This window comes from Lactuca saligna, chromosome 2 (assembly GCF_052625555.1).
Source record: "Lactuca saligna cultivar CGN05327 chromosome 2, ASM5262555v1, whole genome shotgun sequence".
Taxonomy (NCBI): domain Eukaryota; kingdom Viridiplantae; phylum Streptophyta; class Magnoliopsida; order Asterales; family Asteraceae; genus Lactuca; species Lactuca saligna.
Genome location: NC_136418.1, coordinates 149,588,855 through 149,609,895, shown reverse-complemented (window position 1 = coordinate 149,609,895; position 21,041 = coordinate 149,588,855). Strand labels below are relative to the sequence as shown.

General features: G+C 35.7%; 2 protein-coding genes across 2 annotated transcripts; both read left to right on the top strand.

Moving 5' to 3' along the window:
• The first annotated feature begins 14,170 nt into the window (after positions 1–14,170).
• On the top strand, positions 14,171–15,463 carry LOC145032035 (caffeoyl-CoA O-methyltransferase-like). The gene is made up of 3 exons (XM_078980704.1): positions 14,171–14,407; positions 14,501–14,777; positions 14,880–15,463. Exons 1-3 carry the CDS (start codon positions 14,244–14,246, stop codon positions 15,171–15,173), a joined length of 735 nt encoding a protein of 244 aa, XP_078836830.1. The 5' UTR covers positions 14,171–14,243; the 3' UTR covers positions 15,174–15,463.
• Positions 15,464–17,044: 1,581 nt separating this feature from the next.
• On the top strand, positions 17,045–18,772 carry LOC145029201 (uncharacterized). The gene is made up of 2 exons (XM_078977802.1): positions 17,045–17,788; positions 17,868–18,772. Exons 1-2 carry the CDS (start codon positions 17,658–17,660, stop codon positions 18,349–18,351), a joined length of 615 nt encoding a protein of 204 aa, XP_078833928.1. The 5' UTR covers positions 17,045–17,657; the 3' UTR covers positions 18,352–18,772.
• Positions 18,773–21,041: the final 2,269 nt, after the last annotated feature.

Here is a 21,041-nt window from a genome sequence, read left to right as displayed (position 1 = left end):
GTATTGCAGTACGCGGGGCGTACTATGTTTGCCGTACTGGTGCCAGGTGTCGCAGTCCGGTGTGAAGGCGTGGGAGGAAGTAGTGGCTGAGATTACGCCACGTGTCACCTTCGTAACTTAATATAAAATTAATTATATTCTAAAACCCGTAACCTTCGCATTCGAGCCGTGTTTTTGACATTCTTTATTTTTACGCATACATAGCGATGTGATCTACAACTTTCATTTAGACTCTTTCGCCTAATTTTGATTTTATTTTTAAAGTTATATATTTTAACAGGCTTAGACAGTTAAAATCTATTAAAAATTCATAACTTTGTCACCCAACATCCGTTTTCGTCTGTCTTTATATCGTTGAGCTCCTATTAATGAGATCTTCAATTCTCGCTTAGATTGTGTCGGCTAAAAATAAATCGATCTAAAATTCTGTTGGGTTTTAGCCATAAGAACTTTCCTATGTGCGCATGCAAAACCCTATTGCTTGGATCTAGGCTTTCTATCAAACATGCTTTTGAATCCAAGACTTCTAATGGCTAATTAGGTTAAACAACAACATTAATACAGATCTAGAATCATACCTTTGAGTTCCTTGTTGATCTTCTTGTCTTGGAGCTTCTAGAGTCACAATTGTCACTCCTCTAATGGCTTACAAACACGAATAGCAAGCAAGATGATTTAGGAGAGAGGATAGGGGATGGAATTCGACCAGAGGTTCCTTGCTTTAGGTTCTGAAAGATTGTCCACGAATTCCACACCCCAAGGGCCTATTTATACCTTTAGACTCCTTAAGGGTTTCACCCTAAACCCTAATTGGATAATCTTCACTTAAGGCTATCCAAATCCATTCCATAGATATCCTTATGGACTATTTTGAGCTATCCTAAAGCTCTTAGAAACCGTCCAAAGTCCATCCTAATGGATTTATAGTCCAAAGTCTAACTATCAAACAATTGACAGTTTATACCCTCTTATTTAATTAATCTCTTTAAGTCACCAAATTAATACCAATTAATTTATGACTTATATTAATCAAATAGCTAAATATTATTCCTTATAATATTTACTCTCTCTTAACAAATCATCCTTCAAGTTGCTATGGTGAAGGCAACCCAAAAGGACCATGCACCACCGAATATAGTTATAGCCTTAGACACTATTCCAACAGTCTCCCACTTGGATAAGTCTAGTAACTATACAAGTATAATACGGTTTGCAATCGTAGCTCTCAAAGACGCTGTCAACTCTGATCTAATCAATCTTGTCCTTTAGATAAGGGATCGTACAGTCCTCTGTTAGATATCATGCTGACAATCCTATGGAACGGTTAGTCTAGCATTTAGATTTCTCGATCTTCGATTTATTTGACATAGAACTTAATCGAACACATCAATTCAGTTCTGACCGGGCCCGGCACATAAGTCAAATCAAATCATCGAGTGGCCAAGATATCTCTTCTACCCTCTTAGGATAAAATTTACAGATAAACTTCGACTTATATGCATTTACTTATTCATTAACCAACTATACACAACAATGCGTTTTATAACATCAAGTTACTGATGCGTTTTCGCATTATCAATGCACAATCAATTAACAAATAATAAACCATATATCTAGGTTTTAAGACCATATGATATTATCGTCTTGCGATCACCTTTTATATCATATTCCATAAGGTGATTCCAGCAAGCGCGGGTTTATTCCAATGCTCAAAACCAGTTCGTAAGCACTCATGAACGTTGCAGCAACTCTTGCTATGTCTAACACCATTTAGACACTCTACACACCAATTCACGACAATCTTCATTCATATCTACTCCCAACATATGAACGATTGTGGACCATTTGAATAATTCGATTATTCCTAATAGACTCAATTATTCTGGAAGTCAAAACATGCAAAGTGAAACAATAGTTAAACAACTAACATGTGATAGTAACTTTACTCATAAATAAAACTTCTTTATTTAATCATCAAATGTTAATTACATTTATCTATTATACGTTTCTAATACTATCTAATCTATGCTAATATCATCATTCAGCCCAATACTCCTAGCATGCTGTAAGTGCTTAACCCTACTCAGTCCCTTCGTAAGCGGATCTGCTGGGTTATCTTCTGATGATATCCTCTTCACTACGAGTTGTCCTTCTTCTACACGATGTCTAATGAAGTGATATTTTCTGTCGATATGTCGAGATCTACCATGATCCCTCGGTTCCTTGGTCAAGGCAACCGCACCTTCGTTATCACAGAAAATCTCCATGGGCTCCTTTATGGCCGGCACAACTCCAAGATCACCGATGAAGTTCTTCAGCCATATTGCCTCTTTTGACGCTTCGCTTGCTGCGATGTACTCTGATTCGCACGTTGAATCAGCTACGGTTTCCTGCTTGGAACTTTTCCATGTCACTGCTCCTCCATTTAGAGTAAAGACCCAGCCCGACTGCGAACGATAGTTGTCCCTGTCGGTTTGAAAGCTGGCGTCACTATACCCTCGCACCTTCAAGTCATCACTCCCTCCAAGGACTAAGAACCAATCTTTCGTTCTCCGAAGGTACTTAAGGATGTTCTTCACCGCAATCCAATGTGCTTTGCCAGGATTCCCTTGATATCTGCTAACCATGCTCAAAGCGAAGGCTACATCAGGGCGAGTACAAGTCATAGCGTACATGATTGAGCCAACTGCGGAAGCGTATGGTACTCGGCTCATTTCTGCTATTTCGGCTTCGGTACTCGGACTTTGAGTCTTACTCAACTTGGCATTTCCTTGTATCGGTAGTTCTCCCTTCTTTGAGTTTTCCATACTAAAACGTTTTAGTACCTTCTCCAAGTAAGTATTCTGACTAAGTCCAATTAGTCTCTTACTTCTATCTCTTACTATCCTTATTCCCAAAATGTAAGAAGCCTCTCCGAGGTCCTTCATAGCGAAGCACTTCCCGAGCCAGGACTTAACCTCCTGCAGAGTCGGGATGTCGTTTCCTATGAGTAATATGTCATCGACATATAGAACGAGGAAGCTTACTACACTCCCACTGGCTTTGACATATACACAAGATTCGTCTTCGCTTCGTACAAATCCAAACTCTTTGACTTTCTCATCGAAGCAAAGATTCCATCTGCGAGACGCTTGCTTAAGTCCATAAATGGACTTCTCAAGCTTACACACTCTATTCGGATGCTTCGGATCCACAAACCCCTCTGGCTGAGCCATGTAAACATCCTCAGCCAACTTTCCGTTAAGGAAAGCGGTCTTGACATCCATTTGCCAAATCTCATAATCATGAAATGCGGCAATTGCTAGCATCACTCTAATAGATTTAATCTTCGCAACTGGCGAGAAGGTCTCATCATAGTCAACTCCGGGAGTTTGAGTAAAGCCCTTCGCAACCAATCGCGCTTTATATGTGTGTACGTTCCCATCCACGTCGGTCTTCTTCTTGAAGATCCACTTGCACCCTACGGTCTTACGTTCGGGCACGTAATCAACCAAATTCCAAACTTGGTTATCGTACATGGATTGGATCTCGCTATCCATCGCCTCTTTCCATTTCGCAGACTCCGGGCCTGCCATGGCTTCCTTATAGCTATTAGGTTCATCAAGATTTACTAGTGTACCATCACTAATATACGTGTCCCCTTCGGTAGTAATATGAAAACCATAAAACTGGGGTTGAACTCTAAATCTATCGGAACGTCTAAGAGGTAAGGATTCGTCAATCGGTTCAACCGGAGTTTCCTCCTCGGGTTGAATGCCAGCGGTGGAGGTTCCTTCATCTATCGATTCTTGAATCTCTTCAAGTTCGATTTGCCTCCCACTGTCTCCTTGGCTTATGAGTTCTCGCTCTCGGAAAACTCCTCTCCTCGCAACAAAGATAACATTATCTTTCGGTCTATAGAAGAGATATCCAAAGGAAGTTTGCGGGTAGCCGATGAAAATACATCGCTCACTTCGAGGTTCAAGCTTGTCGTGAGTATCTCGTCTTACGAAAGCCTCGCAACCCCAAACCTTGATATGTGCCAACGAGGGAGCTTTCCCCGTCCACATCTCGTGAGGTGTTTTGGCAACCTTCTTGGTAGGGACTCGGTTAAGGATTTGGGCGGCAGTCTCTAAGGCATACCCCCAAAAGAAGATAGGTAGTGAAGCACGACTCATCATAGAGCGAACCATATCCAATAAGGTTCGATTACGCCTTTCTGCCACACCATTCAATTGCGGTGTCCTAGGAGGCGTCAATTGCGAAACTATTCCACACTCCTTGAGATAATCGTGGAATTCAAGACTTAGGTACTCTCCTCCTCGATCGGATCGAAGCATCTTGATTTTCCTGCCCAATTGATTCTCCACTTCATTCTTGAACTCTTTGAACTTTTCAAAGGTTTCTGACTTTTGCTTGATTAAATAGATATACCCATATCTACTATAATCATCGGTAAAGGTCACATAGAAGCGGTTCCCATCCTTCGTGGTTGATCTAAAAGGTCCACATACATCGGTATGTATTAGGTCTAATAGTCCCTCACCCCTTTCACAAGTACTCGTGAAGGGTGATTTAGTCATCTTTCCAAGTAAACAAGATTCGCATGTGTCATCTTCCCTAAGGTCGAATGACTCCAACACTCCATCCTTTTGGAGTTGGGCTATGCGTTCCTTGTTGACATGTCCAAGACGACAATGCCACAAGGATGCTTTATCCATACTAGTGGAAGAATCAATATTCAAAACATCATTTCCTAAGTTATCAACAATCATAACAGTTTCATATATTCCATTACATGGTATAGCTTCAAAATAAAAGACACCATTTAGATAAGCCAAAATAGAACCATTCTCATTATTAAAAGAAAATCTAAAACCTTGTCTATATAAACCATGAAATGAAATGATGTTTCTAGCCATTTCTGGCGAATAGCAACAATTGTTCAAATCTAAAACTAAACTATTCTTAAGCACCAAAGAATACACTCCAATCTTGGTCACAGGCGACGATCTTCTGTTCCCCATGATTAGATTGATCCTTCCTTGCTCCACATCCCTACTTCTTCTTAGTCCCTGCACATTAGAACAAATGTGATAACCACAACCGGTGTCAAGAACCCAAGAAATAGCATGATTAGAATTGTTAGATTTGATTGCATATATACCTGCGAAAGATGGCTTGATCTTTCCTTCCTTGATGGCTTGCAGGTAATCCGGGCAGCTTCTCTTCCAATGTCCTATCTTGTGGCAGTGGTGGCACTCTGCCTCCTTCGGGTTAGAGCAGGGCTTAGAGGGATCAACTTTTGTCCCACTAGAAGAGGAACCATCTCGGGCTTTCACCTTTCGATAGTTATTTGAAGAAGCTTTCCTCTTCTTTCCCTTCCCTTGACCAATAGCCAAGACAGGAGCAGCAGACGGATTGGGAGTTGGTGCAACAGACTTGTCCTTGAAATTGCTCTCAGCAACCCTCAAGAGACCTTGGAGCTTACTTAGAGTGACCTCCTCTTTGTTCATGTGGTAGGTCATCCTAAATTGATTATACATCGGAGGCAAAGAGTGAAGCACCATGTCGATCGCCAAGTCTTCGCCGAAGTCAACGTTTAACTTGCGAAGGCGGTCGACATACCTTTGCATCTTTTGCAAGTGCACGGTAAGAGATTCTCCATGACCCATCTTAGCGGAAATCATGTTGGTGAAGATCTCGTAACGCTCTTGTCTCGCGTTTTGGTGGTACCTCTCCAACAAGTCTTGATGCATCTCGTATGGATACATGTCCTCATAGGACTTTTGGAACTCGGAGTTCATGGTGGCGATCATGATGCAATGTACTTTCGTCGCATCTCGCTCATGGGTTTCAAAGGCGGTGATTTCAGCGGGAGTAGCAATTTCGGGGTTGATTTTTTCGAGCTTCTCGTCGAGGACATACTCTTTATCCTCATAGCGAGCAATGGTGCGAATGTATCTTATCCATTCGCCAAAGTTCGTTCCATCGAAGGTGACCTTTTGGCAAAGGCTCATCAACGTGAAAGAACTAGCAGCAGCGTTGTTTGCGTTTGACATCTATAGAAAGGACAAAGATAGATTAGAACAAGAATCCCTAATTATCACCCAATAAGAAAAATTAGGGCTAGGATCCAACAATAACATTTACATACTAGAAAAGGGATGCCGTAATCTAACATGCAAATAAATTGAAGGTAAGTGAATGACGATTCACTAATTCTCCATCACAAAACTTAAACTTTTAGTCCTAAGTGTTTTTTTGAGAATTCCTAGGTACGGATGAGATTCATTGAACTATTCAATGGCATGTTTAAATCTCAATATGCCCCTCTTGTTTGTGACTGGGATGCCGAGGATCACAAAGCGGGTGTGAATTACCATGCAAATTCACATGGTGCCTTCATTGTAACGATCACCTATTCGATGTGCCGGTAAACCACACACGCTCCATCGAACTATGATAAACAATGAATCACCCTTTGCCACCTTCGCTTAGAACCAATTAGTGTGCCGGTAAACCACACACGCTCCACTAACATCTTAGCAAGGTGCAAAGTGTAATTTCATGGGATTGCATCAATTCACCTTTCCTAAAGTAACTAAGATTGGGAAATTTGAAAAAGATTTAGTTACTTCGTATTTCTTATTATACTTTTAATGAGAGGATGAGGTTGCCCTATCCTACCCGTTCGGCTAACGACCCTCCACCAATCAAGCAAGCGGTGGGTGTGAGTGTACACCCATTAAGCGCCATTTTATAGGCCGCAACCTTATACCCACCTTATAGATCGGCTTCGTGAATGAGGCCTACTAGCGGTAAGACTAGCATTTAGTTATACATATATATATTATTCTAATAACATCATATAAGTATAGGGTTGTATTTTAAACTTTTTCAAAATCTAGGGTTTGAAATTTAAGTTGTCTAAATTAAAGCTTTTAATCACAAATTTAAATTTCAAAACTATAGGGTAGGTTTTAAACATTTAAAACATGGAGGATCAAATAACAAATAATTTCAATTAACAATTAATATCTTAATTATCTTTATTTGATTTATCTTTGATTTCTTTGAAGATAATTACCAAAAATAATCAAAATAATTAATTAATTATCATATAAGGAAACTAAATATTTAATTAGTTGATAATTACCTTTTACTAGATCAAGATAACACTTATATTTATCAAGAAATCGGATTCATATTGATCTAATTAGTTTATGGAAAGTTTGGATAAGATAAACACAAAGAAATCCCGAATTTGGCCCTTCCTGACGCTTGGACTCGCCGAGTGCACAAAGGGACTCGCCGAGTCAGGCCTACTCGACGAGTCCACCTTGGAACTCGACGAGTCAGTGACTCAAAACCCAAAAAAATTCGAATTTTGCAGGTTTGTTTCTATTATTCAAGCAACAATTTGTAGAAAACCAATCTAGGCTCTGATACCACTGTTGGGTTTTAGCCATAAGAACTTTCCTATGTGCGCATGCAAAACCCTATTGCTTGGATCTAGGCTTTCTATCAAACATGCTTTTGAATCCAAGACTTCTAATGGCTAATTAGGTTAAACAACAACATTAATACAGATCTAGAATCATACCTTTGAGTTCCTTGTTGATCTTCTTGTCTTGGAGCTTCTAGAGTCACAATTGTCACTCCTCTAATGGCTTACAAACACGAATAGCAAGCAAGATGATTTAGGAGAGAGGATAGGGGATGGAATTCGACCAGAGGTTCCTTGCTTTAGGTTCTGAAAGATTGTCCACGAATTCCACACCCCAAGGGCCTATTTATACCTTTAGACTCCTTAAGGGTTTCACCCTAAACCCTAATTGGATAATCTTCACTTAAGGCTATCCAAATCCATTCCATAGATATCCTTATGGACTATTTTGAGCTATCCTAAAGCTCTTAGAAACCGTCCAAAGTCCATCCTAATGGATTTATAGTCCAAAGTCTAACTATCAAACAATTGACAGTTTATACCCTCTTATTTAATTAATCTCTTTAAGTCACCAAATTAATACCAATTAATTTATGACTTATATTAATCAAATAGCTAAATATTATTCCTTATAATATTTACTCTCTCTTAACAAATCATCCTTCAAGTTGCTATGGTGAAGGCAACCCAAAAGGACCATGCACCACCGAATATAGTTATAGCCTTAGACACTATTCCAACAAATTCAACTTCCGGACTGTATATTAATATGCTAAATCTTAGACTAATCATAACTTCCTCTAACAAATTCAGATTTGGACATTCTTTTTATATATGTACTCGGTCTAACGTATACTACGACTTTCGTTCAGATTGCTAAGGATAAAAATTTATTTATCAAAAAATTCACTTTTTACGATACTCTGTGTCGTACCGGTTTTGTCGCAAAACTTCAACGAGTCATAACTTCTTCGTTATAAGTTGGATTTCAGTGTTCCTTATATCCCCGAAATCCTTGTTATGACTACTTCAACTTTCTTTAAAGATATTAGGTTAAATCGACATTCTATTTTTGATGCATATTTTTATATTATTTATTATATCGTTATAAACATATGTATTGCACATAAATCACATAATACTCAAATAATTCATCTTCGTTGCTTCAAAATAGGTTAAAATTATTAAACCTAACTATTACATCATTATAATAATGCTTAGCCAGAAACACCTACGTTACAAAATATATTGTTGTTTTTAAACTAGAGTGAAAAAACCAAAGTACATTGCTATTTCATCGATTTTTTATGACGTCTCACATGTTTGTTAAAGAGTTGTGTTGGTTTATTAGAAAAGAAACAAAAATCACCACTTTCAACAATGTACCTTGATTTAGTTCCTCCAATAAATTTGAGTTCTCGTAACTTTTGATTTCACATGAAATTAAGTTTTGGTCTAAATTAATAATTCAAATCAAGAAAGGAATGAAATAAGATTAATGATATTGTACTTAGGCATGGCTATTATTGAAAATATCCAAAATCACAACATAAAAAAAACATCTAAAGAAGCCAATAAAACGATATAAACTCACATAATAAATATTTATCCTTCTCAAGCATGCATATGATAAAACAAAACTATGTTGCTCTAAAAAGTACAAATGAATACATTTATAACCAAAAAAATAACGTCTAACCACAAATTATAATGAACATAGTGAACCTTATACAACATTTTAATATAACTTGTCTTGACTTAAGAATCTATCTATGTCTCTCAGATTTCATTCATGAAGCAGATGGTGATTGATCAAATCACCCAAATACCGTATAATACAAACCTACACACTCATCAAGTTCCCTTTTAAGTATTTCAAAAATTAATCGATAAAGTTTTAAAAATGAATCTTCACAAATATGCCTTAAATGATTATCGCCTTGTGTAAAAATACTCGCATACTATAAGACTAGTACTAACTAAACTGACACCTTACTCGAACGAAGTCTTGCTCATATAAAAGATGAAACACTAAAGAAATAAAAAACATCAAACCAAATGTCGTACAACCTAAAAGCCTTATGATATCAAATGCACCAAATTACTATCTAAAATCAAATGCTTTGAACAAGCCAAACAATATTCAAACTAATACTACATTACCTTAAACCCTCTCTTCCCGACCTAAACATGTTTGGATATACAGGGCATGAAGATCAAAAATCGAAGTTACATATATATATATATATATATATATATATATATATATATATATATATATATATATATATATATATATATATGGTTCACTAGAGATTCTCTCCCTCTCTCTCTCTACATATATATATATATATATATATATATATATATATATATATATACTTGTTGTTTACCCGCGCCAAACGTCGGGCGACAAATAGTTTGTTTTGGAAGTTAGTTTTAATGTGATGATTGTGTGATGTGTTAGACGTGAGCTATTCATTGCGGTCTTTTGGTAAACCATTTTGCGAATAGTTCATTTCAGCGGATAGTTTCTAGCTAGGTGCATAGTCATACAATACGACAGAAGTTGAGTATACATTTGGAATTTCATCTAATAGCACTGCATTAAACATCAAATGAGCATATAAGATATATATTTAAAGAACTTGTAAAATAATAAGTTGTTGATTATACCTTGTTAATCACATAAAACTTCTTTGTACACAACAATTAATGTATAGATTCCATCATCATCAAACGTTTTTTCCGTCTTTACTAATATCTTAGTATTGACACGTTACATTCCTCTAGACAACACCACATAAAGTTGGTCATGTGAGAATATCGATTCTGGTAGATAAACACTTATGTTTGGAATTGTTTATCCTTGATCTTTATTGATTGTCATAGAGAAACTAAACTGAATTGAAACTGCTTTCTCTTTAGTTTGAATGGGAACATCTCATCATCAGATGGACATAGATAAATTCTTGGTAAAAACACTCTTTTTCCAACATGTTGACCAACAACTATCTCTACATCAATGACATTTTGTTGGAAAGCTCGACATATCAATCTGGTGTCATTACATAACTCATTTGAGGGATCGATATTTCGCAAAAGTATCACTGGGCACCCGGTTTTTAACCGAAGATCATGTGGGGGTATACCAGAATTAATCACATTATTATAATATTTTAATTAAGATACTATAAGACTAAAAATACTAACATTAACAAATTGATATCATATCATAAATACTACACATTAACACATATACTAAAATAATTTAAAAATCAATTTAATAATTGTCATAAGTCGTACCAAAAATATATTAAATCATACCCAAAATAATTAAAAATATTTCTTGCAATTTACCCTTTAAATAATACACATCCAAACCACATACCTCGACCATAAGAAGATTCTTACAGAGGGTCCGACTTCCTTTACGGAAGACTTCATCAAGAGGCATTGGTATTATAGTTGCAAGGGAGAAAATGAAGGGATGAAAATAAGTCATATACAAGTAGTATGTAGACACAACATCAGATACTGAATATGAAGCCATCATCTGAAAGAAGCCAAGTTTTTTTCCCCAAAAAATGGAACATATAAGAATCATTCTAAATAATTAAATATGTACCATAGAAATAGGATTATTTCTACAAATGTATACATGTGGTTTTTGCATTGCAAAATGAACCATATCTTCAAGATTTACCTCCAATGGAGCCCAAATTGCAGCATAAGAGTGATAAACTAAAATTTAATCTTAAGGCGCTAAAAAGAAGAAAAGATAAGAGTAAAATGTATTTTTTGGTCCTTGTGATTACTTAATTTTTTTTGGTTTTGGTCCTTTTTTTTGTTCTTTTTCAAGTTTCATTCAGTTTGGGTTACTCTCACTTACACCATGAATTCAAATCCATTAAGCATGTTCATCTTCTTTGCACACAAGGGCTATTTGGCCATTTTTTTTCTCTATTTAACACATTACCACCACTTGTATCTTAGATTAAAAAATAGCATAGAAATATATCTTTTACTCTGTCCTTGAAATGATCAAAACTTTGAAATTATTTAATAATCTTTTAAAATATTACACTGTATATTAAATATATATTAAGACCATATATGTTGGTCCATTACTCCAACACGCCTTTTCTCGTTATATTTTTCAAAGAAGGAAAAGCTAACCAAATGTAGCAAAAGGTCAATGAAGTAACTTGGTCAAATAGATTATTTTCCAATGACCAATGGCATGGAATAGGTTGAGAGTTTTCATCCCTACCAAATGTTATAAAAATAACCATCATCCAAGGTATTGTTAGAAAAGCCTTTTGAATATTTTTTTTTTCAATTAGAGTGTACATAATATTGATAGGAGCTCTGTCCATGGAAGAAACCCTTCTTTGGAAAACTCTAGATTGAAGTTTCTAGTAACTATAAAGTTCAACATAGTTCAAAAGAATAATATTAATGAAGTTGTGAGAATAATTCAACGATTGCATTTTGATAGGGAATGTGAAAACCTACAAAAACTACCTTTATGCTTGAGGAATCTTTATCTAGCTTCATCTTTCAGGTCAACTATTCTAGACATAAGGTATAAGCGGGGATGCAGACGCCAGTGAAGGTAACGACAACGTCGGGAGGGTGGCGATAGCGACGACTTTAGGAGGGTGGTGGCAATGGACGCCTATCGGAGATTGAAGAAAGTAAGGAGGCAGACGGAATAGATTTTGAAGAAATGACGACTGAAAGTGGGTAGAGGATATTAGGATTTACCACAGACATAGGAGAAGCTACGGTCGTACGTTACGATGATACGTACGTGTATACGTTTACATTGTAAGCTTAATAGGATTGTATATGGTGTTATAAAATGTATACCTCTTAATTTTCAAGATATGAGCAATATGCTTAATAATATAGTAAAGATATATATATATATATATATATATATATATATATATATATATATATATATATATATATAGAGAGAGAGAGAGAGAGAGAGAGAGAAAGAGAGTCAAAATCTCTTGTGAATCAGTAGTATCCCGCGAACCTTATTATCATGCGAACTCATTGCCGAATAATTTTTTCCAAAAAAAAGTGACTTAATGCTTTTGCTAGCTCTTATTTAAGTGTTTTCATAATTATATTTTAATAAATGTGCACATATAAAACAAGCATATATGCATAAAAGTAAGTGTATTTTTTATGTATGTTAGAAACAAAAATGCATATATGAAACCTTCCTATATATGCACCCATTTTTAAGATTTATTTTACCAAAACACTTAAGTATGAGCAACCTAATGCATTAAGTCGATTTTTGAAAAAGAATATTGGACAAAATAATACGTAAGATTAGAAGGGTTTGCGGGATAATATGGGTTGGCAAAAGATTTTAACCTTGTATATATGTGTAGTAAATCGGGATTGTCAAACCTTAGATAGATCTTATGATGTAGTAACATGCTTTTAGCTTGCTTAATTTGTTATAGACTTCCACTTTTATTTTTTTTATTTTTTTGGCTACTATCTATTTAGCTTGGTGTTTTTAAACTTTTTAGATTTTCTAAAAAGATTATATCTAACACCTAATTACCACAAGGAACTCTTTTAAGAATTAGATTCTTGATCAGATTCTAATTCAGAATGAACTATGATTTGATTGTCAAAATCTATGGAAACTAGAAGTTAATTATATCCTTAAGACCTTGACATATCTTATTATATGGAGGACTAAATTCCACAAAAAAATAATAATAACAATAATAAAATAAAATAATAAAACCGGACAAACCTATGATACGTTCAATACTATTGAGAGAATAAGAAAAAGTTTCAATATCATATGGCCAAACTTAATTAAAGAAATTTAATAAAAAAAATTAAATGGCATAAATGTAATGAATACGAAATTCAATGATAATGTGCTCGTTCAAAAAAGAAAAAAGAAAACTTTTATAATCACTAAATGAATATAATAAATTAGGTTTTGTAATATTAATTTTTTTCTAAATATGTTTAGTTGAATTTTATAGATTTCAAAGTATTATACAAAAAATAATAATAATAATAATAATAATAATAATAATAATAATAATAATGTATAAAAGATAAAATAATAAGTTGGTAATACATAAAACTCTATAGAACTCATACATTAAAAATGTATTAGAGTATCACAAGGGTCATAGTATCATAATATCTAATATCTAATACAAATGAATTAACCGGTATTTTCTTGAATCATCATGGTCATATTTAAACTATGCAGAAGTGATAATGTTTAAATATCAAGTAAAATATATGAGAGCATATTACTTTTTATTTTGCTTGTCATATACGACATTCAATTTAATATCTATTTTTCACATAATTTCCGTAACTTTAGAGTTTATAGATTTAGGAAACATTGGAGTTACTAATGGGGCAGGAGCTTTAACCTTCTAGCCGCTCGCTAACTGATTAAAATCAGAAATAATTCCACTAATCCACTACTCAATGTAAGTTACGCAATCTCCATCTAATTAACAACGTCCAAGGCTTTAAAAGGAACAAATGAAGTCAGCATGATATAATAATATCAAATAAAGGAGCTTACCAACTCCTGAGTATTGACTCGACTTGTCCATGTTGGTTGGCCAAGTCAACATGTTGATCACCCACTATCGAAAGGACCATGCCACCACCTTCCTCGGTCATAATTCACCAACTCCCTTCCCTATATATTTCGAAAAGTTTTCTCCTTTCATCTCAGGTTCACTTTTACAGCCTATTATAATACCTACTAACATTTCACGCACCAATATCCATCCGAATGGCGGCTACCGGAGAAGCTCAACCCGCAAAACACCAAGAAGTTGGCCACAAGAGCCTCCTTCAAAGCGACGCTCTCTATCAATACATTCTGGAAACCAGCGTTTACCCGAGAGAGCCAGAATCCATGAAAGAGCTACGTGAGGTCACTGCTAAACACCCATGGTAAGTGCCTTAACTCACCCAAAGTTTACTATATACAGAATATTTATGGATTCATTTTTCTAAATCTTTTGCTGCTTATCATTTGACATATAGGAATCTTATGACGACATCTGCGGATGAAGGGCAATTTTTGAATCTACTGCTCAAACTCATAAATGCCAAGAACACGATGGAGATTGGTGTTTACACTGGTTATTCCCTTCTTTCTACGGCCCTTGCTCTCCCAGAGGATGGAAAGATATTGGCTTTGGACATAAACCGTGAAAATTATGAAATTGGCCTTCCGATCATCGAGAAAGCCGGTGTTGCACACAAGATTGATTTTAGAGAAGGCCCTGCTCTTCCTCTTCTTGATGAAATGGTCAATGATGTAAGTACTTACAAACATATAAAAGATATTGTTTTTTTTTTTTAATATATATTTTCTCCAAATTATGAAAACTCATTTTGCTTTGCACATTTTGAACTACAGGTGAAACTTCATGGATCGTTTGATTTTATTTTTGTGGATGCTGATAAAGACAACTATCTTAACTACCACAAAAGGTTAATTGACCTTATCAAAATTGGAGGTGTCATTGGCTACGACAACACCCTTTGGAACGGTTCTTTAGTGGCCCCACCAGATGCACCACTCAGGAAGTATGTTAGATATTACAGAGATTTCGTGTTAGAGCTTAACAAGGCATTGGCCGTTGATCCGAGGGTGGAGATTTGCCAACTTCCGGTCGGCGATGGAATCACTTTGTGTCGTCGTATAAGTTAATCACATATCACGGATAAACTTTCGTACACATACAACTGTTCTTTCTTTCTTTTTTAAGATTCGTGTATCCAAGTCTTGTAAGAGAACGTGGGTTGTAATATTCTGCTTTTCTGAGACAATTTATAACAATACTTTTTGTTAAAATTGACTCTTTTAGAGAGAGCAATTGTGTTTGGCAAAAACAAAAAGGGAAAATGATATAGGCCCTATAATATTTCTAGTGTTGACCCATTTAGTCACTTAATTTATTTTGTGGCTTAATAATGGAACGAATTACTCTTTGTCGGGTCGATTAAGTCTTTATTTCAATTTTGAAGGGGTTAGCCGGTCATTTCAAGTCCACCTCCTTCTACTAACACCACGTCGGATGTTAACTGTGACTTTCGTCTAATGCCATGTCATTAATTAGTCGTCTCCTTTGTAATGTCGGTATATGCTTTATAAAAGAGCCATTTTACATCCAATGTTCAACACTTCATCGGTAAACCCTTTTTTGTGAGCTGCTTCTGAATCCTCAAGCATGAAACTCGTATTCTTACAAGTAGATGTCCACTTCCAAGGAATGTTCGCCAGAAACCTCATACACTACACCGGTGGAATTACTCAGAGGTTTTCGGACATCGGTTTCGCAGGAATGGACAAGGATGGCTGTGTTGCATTCATCGAAAGATTCACTGGGGAAAAGTGTGAGAAGCTCTATTACTGTCAACCTGATATTGATTTTCCAAAAGGTTTGACTCTAATTTGCAATGACCCCGATTATTACGACTTCATTGAAATTGCATATGAATGTGGTGTTATACTCCCTATGTATGTAGACCATTTTGGGGATTGTAACATACATGAATGGTTGGATGAATACAAAGACGAGTTTGTTGGTAACGTTGAGGAAGAAGTACTTGATGGTGCAGGACTGGTTAAGGAAGTTGCACCAGGGTATCGGGATGTGGGTGACACGAACGATGAGGTAGAGAATGGCGACAATGATGACGACGAGGATGAGGATGTCGATGGCGATGAGGATAACCATCAAAAGCCTCATTTTTTTATAAAGGGTAATGAGATTCAGGTAGAGATGGGTGAGAAAGCAGGTGCAGGTGAGTTTTTCGAAGAAGACATGGGTGACAATGAAGATGTTTATCCCGAATTGCCAAACATTTTCAATGATAAGCTCCATTGGAAAGAGCAGGAACCTGTTTTAGGTATGAGGTTTGAGAGTCCTAAGCAATTGAAACACATGTTTTGTAACTATGCTGTCGCGAATGGTTATCAATTATGTTTTGTTAAGAATGATACTAGACGATTACTTGTCAAATGCTGTGATGACAAATGTACTTTTAGGCTTTGGGGTTCTTGGATGAGTGAAGATAAGTCTTTCCAAATAAAATCTCTTATCGGTGAGCCTAATTGTGCAAAGAATTTCAAATTCGGATCAATTGTGACTTACAAATGGATAGGGACCCACTTTAAGCACCAATTTTATAACAATCAAAAGATGAGCGTCTGAATACTTAGAGAGGAGGTAAAAACAGATTTTGGGATTAACGTGAGTATGAGTCAGTGTAGGAGAGCCAAGAAGTATGCATTGAGTCTAGTTGAAGGGACAATAGTTGAGAATTATGCAAGATTATGGTCATATGGTGAGGAGATTAGAAGATCAAATCCTGGATCCACAGTTAAAATTTGTGTTGATTCAATGCCTGATGGTAAGAATTATTTCAGCAAATATATATATATATATATATATATATATATATATATATATATATATATATATATATATATATATATATATATATATATATGTTTTGCTTCAGTAAAAGAGGGATAGAGGGGAGGATGTAGGAGGATCGTTAACCTGGATGGTTGTTTTCTGAAAACTTTTTGTCAAGGGGAGTTACTTTGTGTTGTGGGTAGAGATGCTAACAATGGAATATTCCCCATTGCTTGGGCAGTTGTTTCTGTGGAAAACAAAGAGAATTGGAAATGGTTCTTAGAAACTCTTTCAGAAGATTTGCAATGTTGGAATGATGGTAACAGTTTGGTTCTAATTTCGGATCAACACAAGGTATGGTTCAAAACTATTGCCTGTTCTAAATTTAGTTATTGCTATTCGAATTTCAAACATTAATGTGACTTATGTAGGGTTTGATTGAGGCAGTAAAGGAAGTATTTCCAGCAGCTGAACATAGGCAGTGTGCTAGACATATCTATGTGAATTTTAGAAAGACATTTAGTGGATCCAAGTTTGAAAATCTGTTTTGGAAAGTGAGCAAGGCAACAACTGAAGCACAATTTAATGTAGTTATGAAAGAGATTGGAAAATTAAATCTGGAAGCAGTTGTGCATCTTATGGTTAGAGATCCAAAGACTTAGTATTTGGCACTTTTCAGAGTTCATAATTCTTGTGAGTCAGTAGAGAATGGTTTTTCAGAGAGTTTTAATAGTGTGATTTTGGATGCCCGGAAGAAACCAATAATAAGCATGTTAGAGGACATTCGTATATATGTGATGCAAAGGATGGTGACTATGAAACTAACCGGTCAAGGATGGAATGGTTATTCTGTTTGTCCAAATATCAGAATACGGTTGAATATGCTCCAAACTGAGCAAAGGTTTGTACATTTATCCAATTACATTAGTACTTTACTCTTCAAATCTCATGATATTTGCGATTTTCATCTATATCTGTAGGCATTGGCATGTCATTTCTTGTGGGGGAATGAAGTTTGAGGCAAGGAAAATAGACGAGGTGTTTACTGTGGATGTTGAAAAAAAGGAATGCAGCTACAGGCTATGGCAACTTAATGGATATGGCTGCGTACACTCAGTTGCCACCTTAGCCTACTTAAATTTGACACCTGATGGTCCATATGTAGATCCAATGTACTTGGCTGCATTATACCATAATACATACAAACAGCCAATCCATGGAATGAATGGAAAAAATATGTGGCCTTCTACTGACTTGATACCCCCTTTGCCTCCATTGCAAAGACGTATGCCAGGAAGGCCAACCATAAAGAGAAGAAGAGATGCTTCTGAACGGATGGGAAAACATACCGTCTCCAAGGCAGGGAAGAAAGTTTCTTGTAGCATATGCAAGGAGAAAAGACACAACAAGGATACTTGTAGTAAAGGTGTAGGGACATCCAAACAAAATGGAACAAAGAAATAAAAACCTACACCTACCCAGGAGTCTATAAACGTTGCCACATGAGTAGGGGATGATGAGGTAATGGCAGATGTTACTGGTGTTGTGGATAGGCTTGGAGATGAACAACGAATGGTGGGAGTCAATGGATAGGATGAAGGTGTGAACATCAATGCTCGAGTTAAGCATGTTAAACCTCCTAAAATGCGAAAGAAGTCAGAACAAATCATTAAACTGAAGCTTGCAAAAAATGTGGGAGGTGAAGGTAGCAGTGTTGCAACGGTCATAGAGTTAGATTAAATAATTGTCTGTTATTTGTAGTGAATGTGTATTGCAATAAACAAATTATCTTTGTATGTTCTTTTATGGTGTACTATGTTGTTTTGTTATGTGGTAAATTGACCATTTAGGGGTATTATGGGCATTTTAGCCATTAGAAAGTAAATAGACCATTGAGTTATTACAATTTAAATTTACCATTTTGGATGTGGGGGCATTTCAGTCATTAGAAATTAAATTTACCATTTTTGGATGTGGGGGCATTTTAGTCATTACAAATTATATTGACCATTTACAGGAGTAGGGGTCATTTTAGTCATTACAAATTATATTGACCATTTTTGGATGTGGGGGCATTTTAGTCATTAGAAATTAAATTGACCATTTTGGATGTAGGGATAATTAAGTCATTACAAATTAAATTGACCATTTTTAATGCATGGGTAATTAAGTCATTGTAAAAAACAAGGTACTTGTGACTTCATCCATTCAACATGAAAAACTTGATTCCATTTTCTTTCCAAAAAAGGTTTGCAGATATGCTTCAATCGTGTGTAAAGGTATTCTTTGTCCTTTTTCCCAAACTGCACCATTTGTGGTCCCTGTCTATGCGCATAAAGAAGGTATACTAATTTTGCTTTGGCTTGTGGTCCCGTCCTAGTCGATGAAACATATATAATACTCAAATGTTTCTTTCTTTCATGCACACATATAGATACAGGTGTAAGACAATTTTTTTTATAATAATAACATATTAAAACACATTCCAGCCATGGGTTTGTTTACATCGCTTTCTGCTATGCAATAACCTATTACAGATATCATCGACAAAAAACATCATCAAAAAACGATGACCATTAGCAGCCCAAGCAACACCACCACCAAATCTACACACCAACATCACAAACTAATACCAGCAACCCACGCAAAATCTACTACTAATATATACTAAACAATATAAATAACACACCAAAACACAAACCCAGGACTGAAATGCTTCAACCTACACAACATTTTTTTACTTAAACACCAAATACGTCACCACAGACGTAGAAACAACACCAACAATCCCAACACAATACATCAGCTTGTTACGTTTGTTGTACTTGGAGACCGTCTTCACATATGCTCCGTGCAGAGAAACGGAATGATTTTTAAGATCAACAACAACATTTGAGATATCCAACTGACCAGCACGAACGTCATCGACCTCACGGTTCATGGCATCCAAGTCTCGATCAACTATCCGACGGAGCTCACGCAACTGGTCTTGGAATTCCTCTCGTATAACAGACAGTTCCAGCTGGGTTTGCAGTAGATTGATGGCCATGTCTTCGTTCGTTACACCATTCGAATGATTCTCATCCATGTGACGGCTGTAATTTGGAGACCAGTTGCGTTCTGCATGTCCGATCGAAGTCATTTTGGAATAAACTTAGAGACGAGATTGGGATAATGAAGTTTGCAGATGTGCCGTTTTAGGTCAATGAAGTCTTCATTTTATATGGAGGCGCTTGAACAGTCGATCCTTGCTCCTTACGCTTCGCCTTCAATAAAACGTCGTTGCGGTTGTTCGACACTTTAAATTCTTGCCATGTCATCGCTTACGTGTTAGGCTAGTGTTATGTGGCAACGTTAACCGGCTACAATAGGTAAAAGGGACTATATTGTTAGGTAACAAATACTTCGTTCCCTTATTAAGCCACAAAATAAGTTAAGTGGCTAAATGGGTCAACCCTAGAAACATTATAGGGCCTATACGTCATTTTCCCAAACAAAAATAGCAATGAACTTTTTGTTTTTGAAACATACATAGACAACCATACACAACACAATATTATGTAAACACATACATAATTATAGCATTGTATTTTGAAAACCCTTATAACTATAGGAGGACATGATTTAAAAAGGATTACAAACAATCATAAAGGAAAATGCATATTGACTAGGAAAACGAACATTTAAAAGACACTAATTCTTATATCTTTTCCTAACCAACAATATACATGAAAGCTGTTATGTGAAAAAACACAGAAAATGAATTTGAAAAAAAAAAAAAAAAAAAGAACTTTTATAAGGGAAAATCTAAATAAGAACCAAACATAAAAGTGAATATGAAAAATACAAATTCTCCAAAAAGAATTGTAATTATGAATTTATAAAAAGATAGGTGTAAAAGATGTAAAAGAATTTAAAAAAAAACTATTTATCAAAACAAAGTAAGTTTTAAAAACATAGAGAAAATAAGTTAAAGAAAAAACTATTTATCAAAACAAAGAAATTGAAAAAACTATTTATCAAAAAAAAAAAAGTAAGTTTAGACCGGTTCATAAAAAAATAATAACATGGCCAAAAATATAAAATCTGAAAAGTGAGTAGGGCACCACTTCTTATTAAGGAAACTATTACTCATTGAGTGTGTTGATTATATT